At 43.0% G+C, this 15,092-nt stretch overlaps 1 protein-coding gene across 8 annotated transcripts in view; it reads left to right on the top strand.

Moving 5' to 3' along the window:
* SH3PXD2A (SH3 and PX domains 2A) overlaps positions 1 to 15,092 on the top strand; it is a 264,938-nt gene that overhangs the window by 236,076 nt on the left and 13,770 nt on the right. For all 8 annotated transcript variants that reach the window (XM_062000848.1, XM_062000847.1, XM_062000855.1 and 5 more), the window contains 3 exons: positions 6,810 to 6,927; positions 12,018 to 12,352; positions 13,221 to 13,270. In XM_062000848.1, the coding sequence (XP_061856832.1) occupies positions 6,810 to 6,927; positions 12,018 to 12,352; positions 13,221 to 13,270 (503 nt within the window). The remainder of the gene's footprint in view (positions 1 to 6,809; positions 6,928 to 12,017; positions 12,353 to 13,220; positions 13,271 to 15,092) is intronic.

The raw sequence follows: 15,092 nt of genomic DNA, 5'->3' as shown, positions 1-15,092 counted from the left end.
TTTGTTTTTCCTCTTTTTTTTACTGCTTGTCCTCGATGATGGTGAAATATTTGTCACTCACAGTACAAGGCTGCTTTGCCGTGTTAAATCAAACCAGCACAGAGCAGCTTCAGACTTTGTTTGTTTTGGTTTTTTTCTTCCTCTGTGCTTGAAGGAAAGTAGTAAATGTTTATTGCCCCTTGCTGGTTGAAGAAAGAGCATGTGCAATACAGAACTGTTTAGAAGAAGTGTCATTATTGTTCTTTTCTGTCTTTTGGTATGAGGTTTTCTGTTGTTTTTAAAAAAGAAAGGAGGTGGCCAGGAACAAAGGTTGAAGAGCTCCTGTCTGCAGATGAACACATTTGATAACTGTGGACAGTTATTTTCTCTGCTGAATATTTAGACAAGTAAAACAAAGTCCATGTTGAATTAATGCTTCACTTTCTGGAACAGTGAGACTTTTTCCAGAAGCAGGTCTGACAAAGAGGGGGTGGATTGGAGGAGTGGGGGAGGGCAAGCACAGACTGCTGACTGAGGGGAAAGTATCTTGAAAGAAAAATCTTCTGTGGTTTGGAAGATGTAGGTTTGGGGCTGTTGCATTTTGCTGAGAAATCATTAATTGGCTAATTTCTAGCCCAGTTCCCCCTTATCCCCACCCCTACCGGCATATCATACAAGGATGGGGTCACAGAAAGTTGGGGGCGTGTACAAACACCAGCTGAGCAAAGGAAATTACCCTCTTAACTTGGTTGGCTCCAGAAGTGCTGCAGATAGCTTCCACACTTATTTATAGAGGCAGAAAAGAGCAAACTACTGAAATATAGGTGAAGGAGAGGTATGTGAAATGGGGCGCTCACAACTTGGAAACAGAAACTTATGAGCACTGGCCGTTTGCCTGGGAGAGATGAGACTGATTATGCAGGGATGGAAACAGGCATGGTATTTTAGCTGCTTGAAGGCAAGGTTCCTGTCCCAAGTAGCTTACAGCCTAAACAAAGAGGAGGAGATCTGTGCATCAAAGGAGCTTGGGCAAGTGGCAATTTGGCATGCATCTTATTACGACCAAAGGATTTTTCACAGTGGAAAGCGATATTTATTTGGTATTTTTAAAAGCTTTAAGAGAAGGACTGAAGCTAAGCTTGTTTGGCAAGGCATGCAGTCAGGGCAGGTAAGGCTTATTTTAGGAAGGATTTGAGAGTTTCAGGTTATTTGATACTATGGAGGAGGGAGCCTGCTCAGGTTGATGAGGCACCGTAAGAAAGGCATGAGGCTGAGTGGGAAAAGATGAAAGGATTTGGTGGAGTGGGAAATCCAAAGGGAGCAGAACACATAAGAATGTGTAGTAGGGTGTAGTAGAATATTAAAGCAAGGCACAGCACACAGGCTGGAAAGTTGAAAATGAGATGACTGAACTGAGTGTACAATTGGCAAGACTCTGGCTGAAGTACCAGAGTGCTAGTATGCCAAGAGCAGCATGCTGAAAAGCTGGGAAGGGAACAAAGGAGGCAGGGGGTGGCTGGAGTGGCTGTGCAAAAGAGGTTGAAGGGCCAGATTGGTGTTCTAGCAGTGAGGAGTAGCAGTGATAGAGGGTTTTGAAGATGTTGGGGAAAGGAACCGCTACCTTGGTGATAGACTAGAAGGAATCTGAAATAATCAGTGCCAAGGGAATTGGGAAGATTGAATAAGGAAGATTTGGAAAGTGCTACTGACGCTCTATGTTACAACTCGAGCAGTAAAACTGTAGGTCTGCTTTCCTTGACCTGACAGTAAGTATAAATCCAGACAGCCAGAGGAGAGACCAAGTTGCCTTCTCAAGACACCTCATAACTTTAATATGTAGTATGTGTGTGCACGAGTGCACGTGTAAAAGCTGAAATCCGGGTTTAAGAGATGGGATTGGAGGAGCCTCACAGGCTGTCAAGTTCAGTGTCTTGCTCTGTCAGACAATTAGGTATAGTTTCTTCAGGAATAGTTAGAGCTTCATCTTATCTGCCCTGAGGTTTTTCCGGTAGGAGAAGTGTCCTAACAGGTCACTTGATATGGAAAATGCCATGCCCAATGTCTAAAAATTCTTTGAGACACTTCTTACAGGTAGTAAACAAAATACAGCAGGTGAAACAAAACCTATCTGGGCATATGCTGTATAAAGCGAGTGTGATGGAATGGACACATCTGCTGACTCTTTAATGAGAAGCTGCAGTCCTGCACAAGGAAAAGACACAAAGCACTGTTGTCGTGTTCTGCCATGAGTGTCTGGGAGGGCTGGGCAGAGCACAGCGTCTAGTGGGTGGTATGAGTTGAGTAGTCCAAACAGTGTAGAAATTCTTGTTGTCTATGTTTTAAATAGTGTCTGTGTCTGGGGAGGAGGGAGAATGACACAATACTAATCCTTTCCTTCCAAGCAAAGTGCATTGCAGTTGGATCACGCATGATGTAACAGATTTGTATCATTACTCTTTACCAAACAGGCTTTGCTTCTTGATGTGTGCCTTGTTCAGATTTACTAGTGCAGCTGAATTACCAATTTCCCCTACTTTAGTTCAGCTGGGGAAGGTATCTTTGACCTGCAAATTAGAGGTAAAGGAATACAAGGGAAGTTGGTTAATTGAACTGTTAACTGATCTCGGGGCGTCACAGCTAAGAACAGAGGTGCCTTTATGCCCTGTTCATCTTGAAGGGGAGTAGGACTGTCATCCAATTATTTCCAAAGTGCAGTCTTTTAGCTGAGGTATGTGCTTTATAGCATTTAGTAAAGTTTATTCTGCCCACTTGACCTCATTGGTGAAGCTGATGTAATGGAAGCTGCAGCTGGGGAATACAAATTATGGTTTTGTTTGCATTTTTTTGGCTGGTAATTGTTAAGCCAAAACTTAATTAATCAAAATTAAACACTTCTGTATTCTCTGTAGATCTGGGCTACTTTAGTATGTCTGGGATGGTTCACTGATGTTGTCTGTCACAGGATTTGAATGAAACTTGTATGATATTTCATATTTGTTTAGTGCAACCTGTAGCAGTGTCTTTCTACTGACTATTGCTCTGATGATGCTTTCATGAAACCATTTAACTGTTAAGTCTTTCCAGTATCTTTATGTATCAGTCACAAAGTGTCAAAATATCTTCTCCTAAAGACTTTTGAATAGTAATCTGATATACTGAAGTGACATCAATCTTCTTAAGTGATGCATCCACTGAAAACTCCACTGCAGATCCTAGTTTTCACAAAATATCCACTGCCTAGAGTCTTTGAGAAACAAAGAACATTTGGGTTGCAAGCATATCTCCAGAATACTGTTTAAGTTACAAACCTCATGTATGTTTATGGTATCCCCTAAGAAAGAAGCCAAAGGTGTGTAATCCTGGAAGTGATTGTAACTTTTGTTTCTGTGAAAGCACTTTGCAAAGGCAAGCTGTAATAGTGGCTTCCTGGTTTTAATCTTTAGACTTAAAAATAGAACCTGTAAACAGAAGCATTTTAGGACCATCTTTTCTAAGTGGATTTTTAACACTTTTGCTTGTCTTGCTTTGTGAGAGAACATTTTGTCTCTCTTCCCTTCTTCGCTTCCATGCAGTCTCTTTTTTTCCCCTTCTTCTATATAGGGAGGAGTTACCTGATGGGCTTTTCTCTTAAGTAGTCTTGAGTTGAAAGCACAGGGCTGAAGATGTAAGCAGTGAAGGTGCCCAGGGACAGAAGAAGTCAGTCGCAGTTCAGAAAAGCCTTTCCCATGCGTCCCAGCATCACGGTACTTGGATGAGCCCCTCTTTAGCAACACAATGCTTCAGTTTTTAGAGTGGGCCAGTGTCTCTAGTCATTCAGAGCCACTAATGGGCATTATGGAGTGTGGCAAGTCCAAGGCAGCAAGGTGAGTGCAGAGACAATCAGAACAGAAATCTCAGTACTGGAGGTTGAGTGCTGCTCCAGAGCAGAGTCTCTCCCAGGAAAACCAAAGCAATGGTGGAAAGCTCAGGAAAGAAGCAATAGCTCTCCCAGCCTGGGGATTTGACTTCCCTGTGCAGCTGGCAACCACTTTTTCAATGTGCTGTCTCAATGGCATGGGCACTCCTTCCTGGACAGTTTCATCCAGAATGAGGGGCATTGGAGGATATCTCTGCTCTTCTGCCTTACCTTGAATCTGAGTGGAAGGGAAGTCCAGGAACCAGTAGCTGGGAGAACAGTGGGCAGTAATCAACAGGTAGAGCAGTGATGTGTGCCCACATGCTTAGCTACAGGCCCAGAATTAGTGTTGGCAGATGTTGCTGACTACTGTAGTAGCTTGCATGAATCTGTTGTCCTTTTCCCTGGCAAAGCACTTATCTGTATTTGGAAAGGATTGAGATGGGATGTGGAGGGAGGAAGGGATCTAATGTTTGCAAGGTGATTGCATCCCAGTTTGCAAAGGACCCTCACACCAAACTTTGGGAGTTTTTTTTCCCTTGAATGATGAGACTCAAATTCGGTTGGGGTTGATGAGCGACAGCTGTCTCTGCACCTTACACAGGAGAAATCCTGCTGGAGCAGGAGGTTGGAAAGCTCTGTTGAAATCTAGGAGTGAGCACCTTATTCATAGCCTCCTACCCTGTCCTCAGCAGAAAGGAGGTCGTGAAGAGTGAGATCAGTCTGCCCAGCTGAAGGAGCTAAAGAGCTGGCTTTAGTTGCAGCATGACTGATGTTTATGTGGAGAAAAAATAAGATAAACAGAGTAACTTCTGTTGTAGCTGTAGTGGCAAGGGTGAACTCTGATATCCCAAGTTATAAAGTCTTTGGTATGAGGGAGGGACAAAGCAGGGCTTTCTTCTAATGCCCAGCAAACATGTGGCTTAACTCTGTCTACTGTCTAGAAAACATCCCTGGAAGTGTCTGAAGGAATGTGTATCTGGACAGTGCAACTCTGTGCACCTGAACTTTCCCTTAGCCTTCTCAGGCCCAAGATTTAGCTGTGTGGGGTCTCTGCAGTTCAGTTTGGTGCTTGCATGTGATGACTGCTTCAGCAGCAGTCAATTGAGAGAGAAGAAAAATGAGTCTAACTTTACCATGCTGGACAGAAACCCAGCTAGGAAAGCTGTCCTGTGACTTTGAAGATGAGTTTAATCTGTCAGGTTTCATTCATCAGCCCCCATCTTATTGTACTGTATTTCCATGGGGAAGGTGTCATATGTTGATGGTGCTAATTACAAACTAGCTGGAATTCCTTACCAGTAATAAAACAGTTAAAGCAACTGTCCTAGGGGAACACAGTGTGTTTTCTTCTTGGAGGTAAAGATTTTGACAGGTTTTACCCCATCAGAATTAGAACGATTCCAATATGCCCCATCAAGGGAAGCTGATTTCAGAGATGTAGCTTCACTGAATTTTCTGCCATCAGATTCTCTGGCAACATTTTTTTTCCCCTTTCCGAGGTATGAATTTCCTACTTTGTCTCAAGAAGGTTGTTTTTTTTCTTTAAAGTTTCCATGCTTCACCCAGCAACAAAGTGCAGTTGAACCACAAAACCAAACCGATGGCTGGATCTGCTTCACTTTCTCCAAAGGAGTATTTGCCTCAAGCTGCTGCAACCTTTTTGTAGCTCCTTTGCTCTGCAGTGATCAGGAGCTTTGGAGTCACTTCATTTCCTGCCTGTTCCTGTGCACTCTATGTGTTCCTGGCCATGCCTTGTTGCAACTGCCAGTAGAAAGTGCTAGGGAGGCCAGTTGGGATGTGCTTTATTGCTCACCTTCCCTGCCTTTGATCTAGCTACAGAAACTCACGCTGTTGCATGCACTGTAGCTTGGGTTCAGGAGAGGGGTATGGTTACAGTTCACGTCTGCCACTGTAGAGCAAGGCTAGTAGTTACATAGTCAATGCCAGTTGTCATTTTTTTAAGCTAAGGGGAGAAAAGGTTGACCTTGAATGTGGTGGAAATGCTGCACTAACTGACTCCTGATGGGTGCAGGAAGATGCTGAGAAAGTGTCTGTTCTGTTGTGCTCATTGGCTTGCTCTCAGCAAGGCTGCTTACCTCTGCCCAGCTGGGGAGAGGATGGATGCTGGAGATGAGCAGGGATGCTAAGTTTTTGGCTCAAACACCATGCTTGAAATCTAGCCTGTGCTTTTGAAGTATGTGCCTTAGTTCTGGCCCTCCTTTTACCAATGCCACATGCCTCACTCTGGAGTGAGGTCTAGCAAAATTATGTTTGCAAAACACTTCCCAACCCACAAATGCAAATGCTCTATGGTCTCCTGACAAATGCAAACCCCTTTTATTCCTTTAGTGCTCTTTAAATGCTGTTTCAAGCTCATTGCTGTAGACCTGCACTGTCAGGGAGGCGGGAGGAGAGCAGCGCGATGGGCCGGCCCCTCTGAGCTGGGGAGGATCGGTCCCTCTCGGGATGCAGCTCTCGGGTTTCAGTAACACAATGCTTCGTGCAGCCATGTGCGTGTTCCAAGAGCCAACTGGCTGGAGCTCCCGTGGTGACGCTTGGCTGATTTGGCAGCAGGGTTGATTCTGTCAAGTTACAGTATGGGAGTTAAGTCCAGCTTCAAATCCTCTCCCTTACCCACTCGAGGAACTTGGGGGGGGGGGGGGGGGGGGGGGAAGAAAGGGGGGAAGCTCTCTGGGGACTTTGTGTCATTATTGGCATGGAAACACTTTGTGATTATCAGCAGCGGGGTAGTGGCAAGGGGCTGATTATCTGTCATGTCGTCAGCATAAATAATCAGTGGGCCCCTGAGCAGGGCTCCGCCTTTTGTAATGGCTCCACGTAATCGCTGCTAACAGTTTAAAAGCAAGCAGAACAGAAAAACAGCTGGGCTAATTCTGACCCTAACTGATGTTGCCTTTTCTCCCCTCAATAGAAGAGAAATATGTCACTATCCAGCCGTACGCCAGCCAGGGGAAGGATGAGATTGGGTTCGAAAAAGGGGTCACCGTGGAGGTCATCCAAAAGAACCTGGAAGGATGGTGGTACATCAGGTAAAGAAGCCTTGCAGCCAGCTTGCTGCAGAACCTGTGACAATGAGCTTTTCTGTTCATTCACTTAATGCGGGCGTTTAAATAACTCTGTAGTTGGGCAAGGAAGCCCAAATTGTTCATAATGCCTCCAGAAGAAATGTAAAGAAAAGGCTAAGGTGATACAGTGGTGATTGAAGTAACACTAGGGTGCCTGCAAAAGCTCTGGACCATTCCAGTGGGGAAATTCCTGAACTTGTAAGAGGATTTTTTTTAACTTACTTCAAGTTAAAAGCCCATATTTGAGTTCAGATCAGTGAGACCTAACAAGGCTTTCTGTTGTGTGTAATTTTAATGTATTTCCAGAATAAGAGTTACTCTGCGACATGTTTAAAACTATTTATAGGAGTGTTGAAAGGCTGATTGTGATCTCTCGGGCTGTTTGGGGCAGGTAGTGCTATTTTCAGGGACTTCAGAGACAGTTTGCTGGGTGTAGCCTTTTTCCAAACTTACTGATAGTTTCAACTAGTTTTCCTGGTTTCTGGCTGTCTGCATTAGATATTCCTAATGAAGAGGGAAGGTGAAGTTATCGTTGTGTACATATACATAACTCTTATGTATTTGTAAATTTATGTATGTGTAAAGTACATAAACTTTTATGTATTTGAAACAGCAGTCACAGAGGAGACTTGTGACTTTAGAGCCCCCTTTTTGAAAGCTTATGGGGAGAATGGTGAGATATGTCTCAGTGATCTAAGATAGTGATGTAAAGTGTCAGGATGAGTACTTAATGAGAACTTCCTCTGAAGCACTGAAGTTTTAGTTCTGTTTAATGATTCTGCCTCTTGTTTTCTCTCTATCTGTAAATCTGGCAGTGCTGGTGACATTCTGTTTCTCTTTAAACAAGATGTGACACAACAGGTAGCCTGCAAGCAGGCGTTTATCTCTCAGGCAGTGCAAAATGTCTCATCTAGTCATCTTTTTCCATTCAGCCTGTGATTATACTGATTAGTTTTTCCCCTTTCCTTCCCCAAGCCATAACTTGCATTTGTTTCAATTCTGCTTGATTTATCAGCTACGAATGCGAGTTATGAAAATGCTGACTGAAGCAATGTTGTTGTTTCTCTTAATGTCCCTTACTTAGAAAACTGTTGGTTTTTTTTTCTTCTAATTCTCCCATAGAGAGTGTAAGCTAATAAAGATAGCAGTGGAGCCAGGAAGGTACTCTAGATAGGAGGAACTAAAAAATGCCTGGGTTTGGTCAGGTCACATTTTTTTCTCCTTTAATCATTCACAGAAGTTGAATCCAAGGTTGCAGATGGAGGAATCAAGAGCACATAGGTTTTCTGAGGGAAGAAACACTGCAAGACATGTTTAGTTGATTTTGTTATCCTCCTTCTGAAATGCAGCCTTATTACTACTGTAGGTTCCCCTTGGCCATATTAATGGGTCTACAATAAGCAGGGTTTCTTTTTTTTTTCCACTCTTTTCCCTCACACACTAGTTTGGGCCAACCCAAACCACACATCTTCCTTTATAGTTGAAGTGCATTCTGGTGACCAATGACACCTGCTGCAGTGGCTTAAGTGGCTCCTTCATGGTGATCTGCTGGAAGGATGATCTTTTGAGGTCCCTTCCAGCACTTGAGATTCTGTGACACCTCAGCCACCCCATGGTGGCTGGAGAATGCAGCATGCTTCACAAATAAAGCCAAGGGCATTTGAAGTTGAGCAAGCAGCCCCTCTTCTCATTGACAGGCGAGTTAGGTGCTCCCCATATGTGTGTGGTAAGTGTGCCGGGTGCCAGCCATCATCTACATTGCTGTTCTGGAGCACTGTGCTGTAGTCTTGCTGGAGGATTAAACTGCTCTTAATGTTGGGGTTTTTTTTACCCTCCATGATCAATACTTTTGGGAATGCTGATATGGTGATGTGTCCATGCAAGCTGGTCCTTTGCAGCCTGGGTAACTGATCTCCAGCTTCTTGTGCTGTTTATTAAACGGTTCTGAATACTGTTAGGTACCAGTCAGGGTTCCTTTTCCATAGAAATCTGCTTTTCCTGAGTATTGAGTGCCTTAAAAAGAGCATCTCCTTTTGCAGTTAGTGTGAAAGGAGAAGAGAGCAGGAAGAGATCACAGTTGAATCCTGCTGCCTTGCTGTCTGCCAGGCTGGGTAACAGAGACTGAACACAGACATGAATGTGTAGAAACAAAAACAAAACCAGTGGCTTGCAAATGGAATCCACCTTAAAGACATTAGCTTGTTCCACCTTAAATATGTAATTTCCCCAAATTCCTGGCCATGTGCTGATCCTCATTTCCTGTCCTTCTTTTTCTTTTCTTTTTTTTTCTTTTTTCTTTTTTTTCCCCTTAGTTTGCTTCCCTCTGGAGTAATTCCAGTGCTCTGGAGCTGGAAAGCAGATGTGACTCTCAGACTCACAGAGGCACTTCTGACTTTTTTTTAACATTCCTATGGTTTGAATCCATTTTTTCCTTCATGTAATATAAACAGGGAGGGTTTTGGAATTGCTGAAGAGCCAAAGCACTGCACCTAATTCTGCAGCCCCTCCAACTCAATGCTATAGAAGCTAGAGGCAATATTGGTGTCTCCCTTAATTTTGCCTTGTGTGCATTATGACTTCTTGAAAAAATCATTGAGACTCTGGAGAAGGCTCTGACCTGGGATGTTCAGTGGATCTGTGTGCTATTTGGTATGATCACAGCTGGCATTAGCATCCATTAGTTAGATCTTACTCTGTATCAGTTACTATCACCTGGAGATAATCTCGTGGTGCCCAAATGGGTTGCAGGCCAAGGAGGTAGCAGTGTGCTAAGTAAAGCTTTTGTTATTTGTCTGCATCTTCGTCTTGGGGCCCATTCTCAGCCTCAGCCCAGAAGGAAGTGCAGCTGGGAGGTGTTAGTGGCACTGAAATGAGGAGGAACCTAGGGTAGTGTCTGAAATGTCTCCAGTGGGTTGTGAGTATAAATGAAGGAAGGATAGCTGTGATTCCACTCAGACATCAAGTGAAGATAGTTACTGGTTCAGGACATCTCTGAAGCTGGTTAGCAGTCGTCTTAGTTTTTCACCTATAAAATGGGGAGATCAAATAGCCTTCTAAGGTGATGTTTGCAAAGGGCTTGGAGATTACCAAACTCAAGGATTATGGTGAAGATTGTAAGCCCATTTGATTTACATAAGTAGCTTTCATTTGTAATGTTGCACAAATAAACTGGATTTGTGTTTCTGGCAACTGCTGCTCAGCATTAACTTCAGGTTGAATTTACTAACTCACGGGAAGAAATAACCAGCAGCAGCCTCTCCACTGAGAGTATGTTGCCCAGAGTGATTAACTGTCTAGCTATTGCTGCTACTATTCATTGGGAGAAACGATGTGAGATCAGAGGTGTCTGAAGCAGCAGGGTTATATGGGCTGATGCAAATATGTACAGTTGGCAGGAGAACTAACGAGCCAGTACAGAACCTGCCTGTGGCTGCCTTTCTGATCTTAAACCTGTTAAGTCTTCCACAAAGTAAGATGGATGTAAACTGGGTTTTTTTTCTTGCTGATTTTGCACAATCAAGCTCTGTTGAAGGTAACCTTTGGAACTGGAGTTCTCAGTGGCCACTATGGCTTTCTCACAGAAGAAAACCTTTACATGTCCAGATCATGTCAAGTTATAAATGTCTTTTAGAAAAACTCCCCTGATGCACAGGCAGTAGAAAGCACTAGACAGTAGCTCTGCAAAAGCGGATGAAGCCTTCAGTTCTGGAAGATGGCACCGACAGATGCCTTGTCATAATAGGGAATGTGGCATGTATTGAAGCCTCCTTTTCTTTTTTTGACTTGGTTTGAGGCCTATCAGAAAAGCCTCAAAGGGAACAGGACTAAATCTTTTTGCTTTTGTATACCAGAATGCAAGTATTTAGAGAGAGCAGCATCTCCAGTGTCCTGGCTGATCTAGATGGGAGGGAAGGAAAACACAAGGCTTTGGACAGAAAGGTTCTTGTGGTCATTTTAGAAGTACAACTTCTAGTATTTGCTTCTGTACAGGCAGAGCAATGAAGAAGTCTAGGGAAGCAAACCTACACCTTTTTCTGTTCTCCCCATAAACTCCCAGTGCATTTGCATTACAGAGCCTTGGAGCCCTACTGTTTTGACCTTTGTATTTCTTGCAGGTTTCCTGAGCATCAGGGTTTTAATGGTGCCTGATTTCCCACTTACCCAAAGCAGGTGCTTGAACTGTATCTTGAGAGATAAAAGAGAGAAGGGTTTCAGGGACTCACTCTGTAGCAAGTTAGGGTTTCATTAGGGAAAGCAGAGTTCATCCACGTGGTCCTCCCTGGAGTCTGATTGTAATCTGAAATCCCTGCTGAGGTGTTAGGAATGGCAAGAGTTAGAAAAAACATCTTCCCAAAAGCTCAGTTGTGGAAGAATGACTTCAGTTTGAAGTGTAGCATGAGCAGCTCAGGCTGGTGCTCTGGGAGCATGTATTGGATTCAGGTGTCTGTTCAGATTTCCTAGTTTATTTCTTCAAATAGCCCCTAGCTTGTTAATGAAAATGAGTCTTCATCAGAGATGGTTTTCCTTAGTCCAATTGTTTCTCAGCATTGCAGTGCTAGAGGAAGCTGCAGTAGTTTGAATCCCATATTCTCCATAAGAGAAGAGGTTTATGCTAAGGCCTTAAACTGCAAACTTAGGAACTCTCTACACCCTTATTATAGCACTTTTCCATTTCGAGTTGCCTCTAGGAGGCATTAAAACTAGTAGAATATTTTACTCCCTAGTTTGGGGAAAATTACTGAGTTTGCCTGGTACTGTCTGAGCATGGCATAAAACAAACTGTTGAAGCCCTTTGCCGTGTTAGTAACTGTATTGTCCAGGGAGACTCCTTCCTTAGGATGATAGTGGCTTTTAAGAGCAGTCTACTGTTCACTGCTAGCTCAGCTGACTTTATTGCCTATTGATTAGGCATCTCAGAGGAATAGAGACCATAAAAGCCTATCTGAGAACTGTAAATTTTGCTTTATGTCATTGTCCATCACTTTTGCCTTAGCTGTTACACCTGAAATGTGTGAGAAGGCTGTGCTTGATGTGGTTTCTTTTTGCATCTGCAGGTATCTAGGCAAAGAGGGCTGGGCCCCAGCTTCATATCTGAAGAAGGCTAAAGATGATCTTCCATCTAGGAAAAAGAACTTAACTGGGCCAGTGGAAATCATAGGAAACATTATGGAGATCAGTAACCTGCTGAACAAGAAATCATCCACTGACAAGGAAACTCAAGCAGAAAATGAGACTGCAGAAACTCACATCACCAAGAAGGAAATCAGTTTGCCCATCCTGTGCAATGACTCTAATGGCAATGCTATGATGACTCCAGACAAGCAAGCTTCCAAACTGGCCCAGGGGTCCCCAGCCATAGCAAGGATAGCACCCCAAAGAGCTCAAATAAGTAAGGCAATAAAGCACTCTGGGTTTCCACTGGCTTGCAATGAATCTTTGTTTCCTACCTTTCAGAGCTGGCATTGCCTGTCAGCAAAGTTCCCATGTGTCCTGGTCTGATAGCTGAGTCCACACGAGCAGATCTTTGCGTTGTCTGTAGGTCTGCAGGGACTCCAGGACATGGTCCTTCATTAGTAGTAATAAAATCCAACTTTGCTTTATCCAAGGACTGGCTGGTGGTTCTTTACCCTAGCCACTATGTGCTTACTCTTTTTTCCTCAGAGATTTCTTTTTCTTTCCTTTTGAACCCTCTTACACATGGCCTCCACTCCCGGTAATTCAGATGATGGGATGGTGTGTTAAAGGCAGAGAGACCACCTATATCTTCTCATGCATTTGTTCTGCTGTTTTCCTGAGGGCAAGTTGTATAGTGTTTGTACTACTTCATCTGGAAAATGCAGATGCTAACCCTAGTCTGTGCAAGGAATGGCAAGATACTATGGTAGAGGACAGTGTGAGTGTTATTAATTTAGTGAATTATTTTTACTGCTGGGGGGAAAACTAGGTATTAGGCCAATTCTTTGCTGGCCAGTCTCCAATGGAGCTGGTCAGTTCCAGCAGAAAGTACAATCCACTACTTTCTGGCAGTGATTTCCTCTTAAATTTGCTGGCTTAGCTGAGACGAATAGCTAAGCTACCTTGGTATTTCTAATATACCCTCATAGTTTCCTATCTTGTTTCATAGAGATGCCTTAAATATTGCAAATAGTGACTTCTAATATTCTTAAGCAGTGGGACAGTAGAGAGCTGCTGAAAAAATGTCTTTAGCAGTACTTAACAAAGTTAAATAAACTCTCCCTTTTCATTTTCCTGCTCAGGTTCTCCAAATCTAAGAACAAGGCCACCCCCACGAAGAGAATCCAGTCTGGTTTGTATTGGTTTATGGTGTATGTGGGCAGTGGGGTAGATGTGTGGGTGCTTTGAGACTTGCTACAGCTGTATAAGGTGTGGGGGGGTATCTGAGAGAACCTTTATTTGCATACCCGTTCCTTTTAGTGTTCAAGTATTGAGCAGACCTCTGGATATCCTAATGTTAATTGAGGATTTCTCTGTTTCAAAATGTTGTCCCAATTAAGCAGGTATTGAACTGAAGAAAGGAGATCTTAGAGCTACTGTGTTCTGTGCATAAACATTAGAGCCCATTTGGCTGACTCAGAAGGTTTAAAGCTCCTCTGGGTATCTTTAGAGAGTGGGAATTTCTCCCCTGCTTCCATTGTTACCATCCTTGAGGTTGCTAAGCTCCACTCTCGTGTATGTTTAAAGCGACTAGGAATTCATGGAAGGATGTGTGCTGCAGGAATGAGACTTCCTGTGATTGTTTATCCTCAAAGGTGGAATTCTGGAAGCTTGGGACAATTTGAAATTGGGAAGGTCATCTTCAGATAGGAACTACTTGGTAGTCTGTGTTCCCAAAAGGCATGCTAATAACTTGTTTATAACGAGGCAATACATAGTGTTTAATCTTTACTGTACAGTTTATGAGCAGTATGTGACTTGTAATTGCTCTGTGTCATCTGAGATGCCTCTTTAACAAACTAGATGAAGAGCATATTTGCATTTTCTTCCTAATTCTCTTTGCATTATTTTCAATTAGACTTTGTTTTGGCAAGACTACTACACTCAATCCCATGCTAAAAATAACAATGATAATATATGTGAAACCCTGAACATGTCTGCTGTTTCCAATTATCTTTATTTAATCCAAACCATCCTTATTATCTGAAGGCATTTTATTATGCTGCGCTTCTGCTGTATTTCAACATTTATAGTGCAGAAACATCCAATTATAACATTGTTAGACACGGTTCCTAAGGTGCAGTGATGCATTCTCTGTGAAATGCCACACGCTGTGCTTGATGAAACGTGGATCATTGGTTACAACGATCATCCCTTAGAAATGGAAGAGCCTGTGAAGAAAGCACAGTGTACCATTTCTTTTTCTCCCATTAACAGCTTAGGATCTTTTTGTGTCTTTGGCTGGCTGTCTGCCTGTGGCATGTCTGACCTGTTTTCAAGAGGTCCTGACATACTACAGCTCTTGTGTTAGAACCATAAGCAGTGAAGTTTCACCATCATCCACTTGTTCTGTAGATGAAAACTGTGCTAATCTGGAAAGCTTTTGCTATTGAAATTCTTCAAAGGATTATTATCCATTTTATCACCTTAAAGACAATTGTAACAAATCTCTACAGTGTGACATCTTCTAGAGGAGACTGGTATGCTGCCAGAATGGCTGTAAATAGCAGTATCTTGCTTCTCATAGAGCCTCGGTGTGATTTAAATGCAGGTTTTGTTGGGACTGAGTGTCTGTTACAGGGAGAAACTGGACTCTTGATCTTAAAGTCCTTCCTATCACTTTAGCCAAGCAAAGCCCTTCACAGGGGTGTATGATATTATCCTTGTTTCCTGCTATGACAGATGGCCATTAGCTTATAGCACTGACTATTTCAGATTGTTTAAAAATCCAGCAGCAGACAGAGAGCAATAATTTATCAGGATTGTATTTGAAGGTAGCATATTTGATGACAGACAGAATCTATTACAGGGCACGTTGCAATGCAGTTTTCTGCTGTTGTGGCAAGCCACCCAGAACCGAGTCTTTCTGGACAAAAATCCCAGAGTAAATGGGCTGTTGTTACTGTGACTGGAATGGCAGCTCACACTTTATGGCCCATCAGTAAAATGTTTTA

Source organism: Colius striatus, chromosome 8 (assembly GCF_028858725.1).
Source record: "Colius striatus isolate bColStr4 chromosome 8, bColStr4.1.hap1, whole genome shotgun sequence".
NCBI lineage: Eukaryota > Metazoa > Chordata > Aves > Coliiformes > Coliidae > Colius > Colius striatus.
Note: the sequence above shows the minus strand (reverse complement) of the source record. Positions and strands in the feature narration are given on the sequence as shown.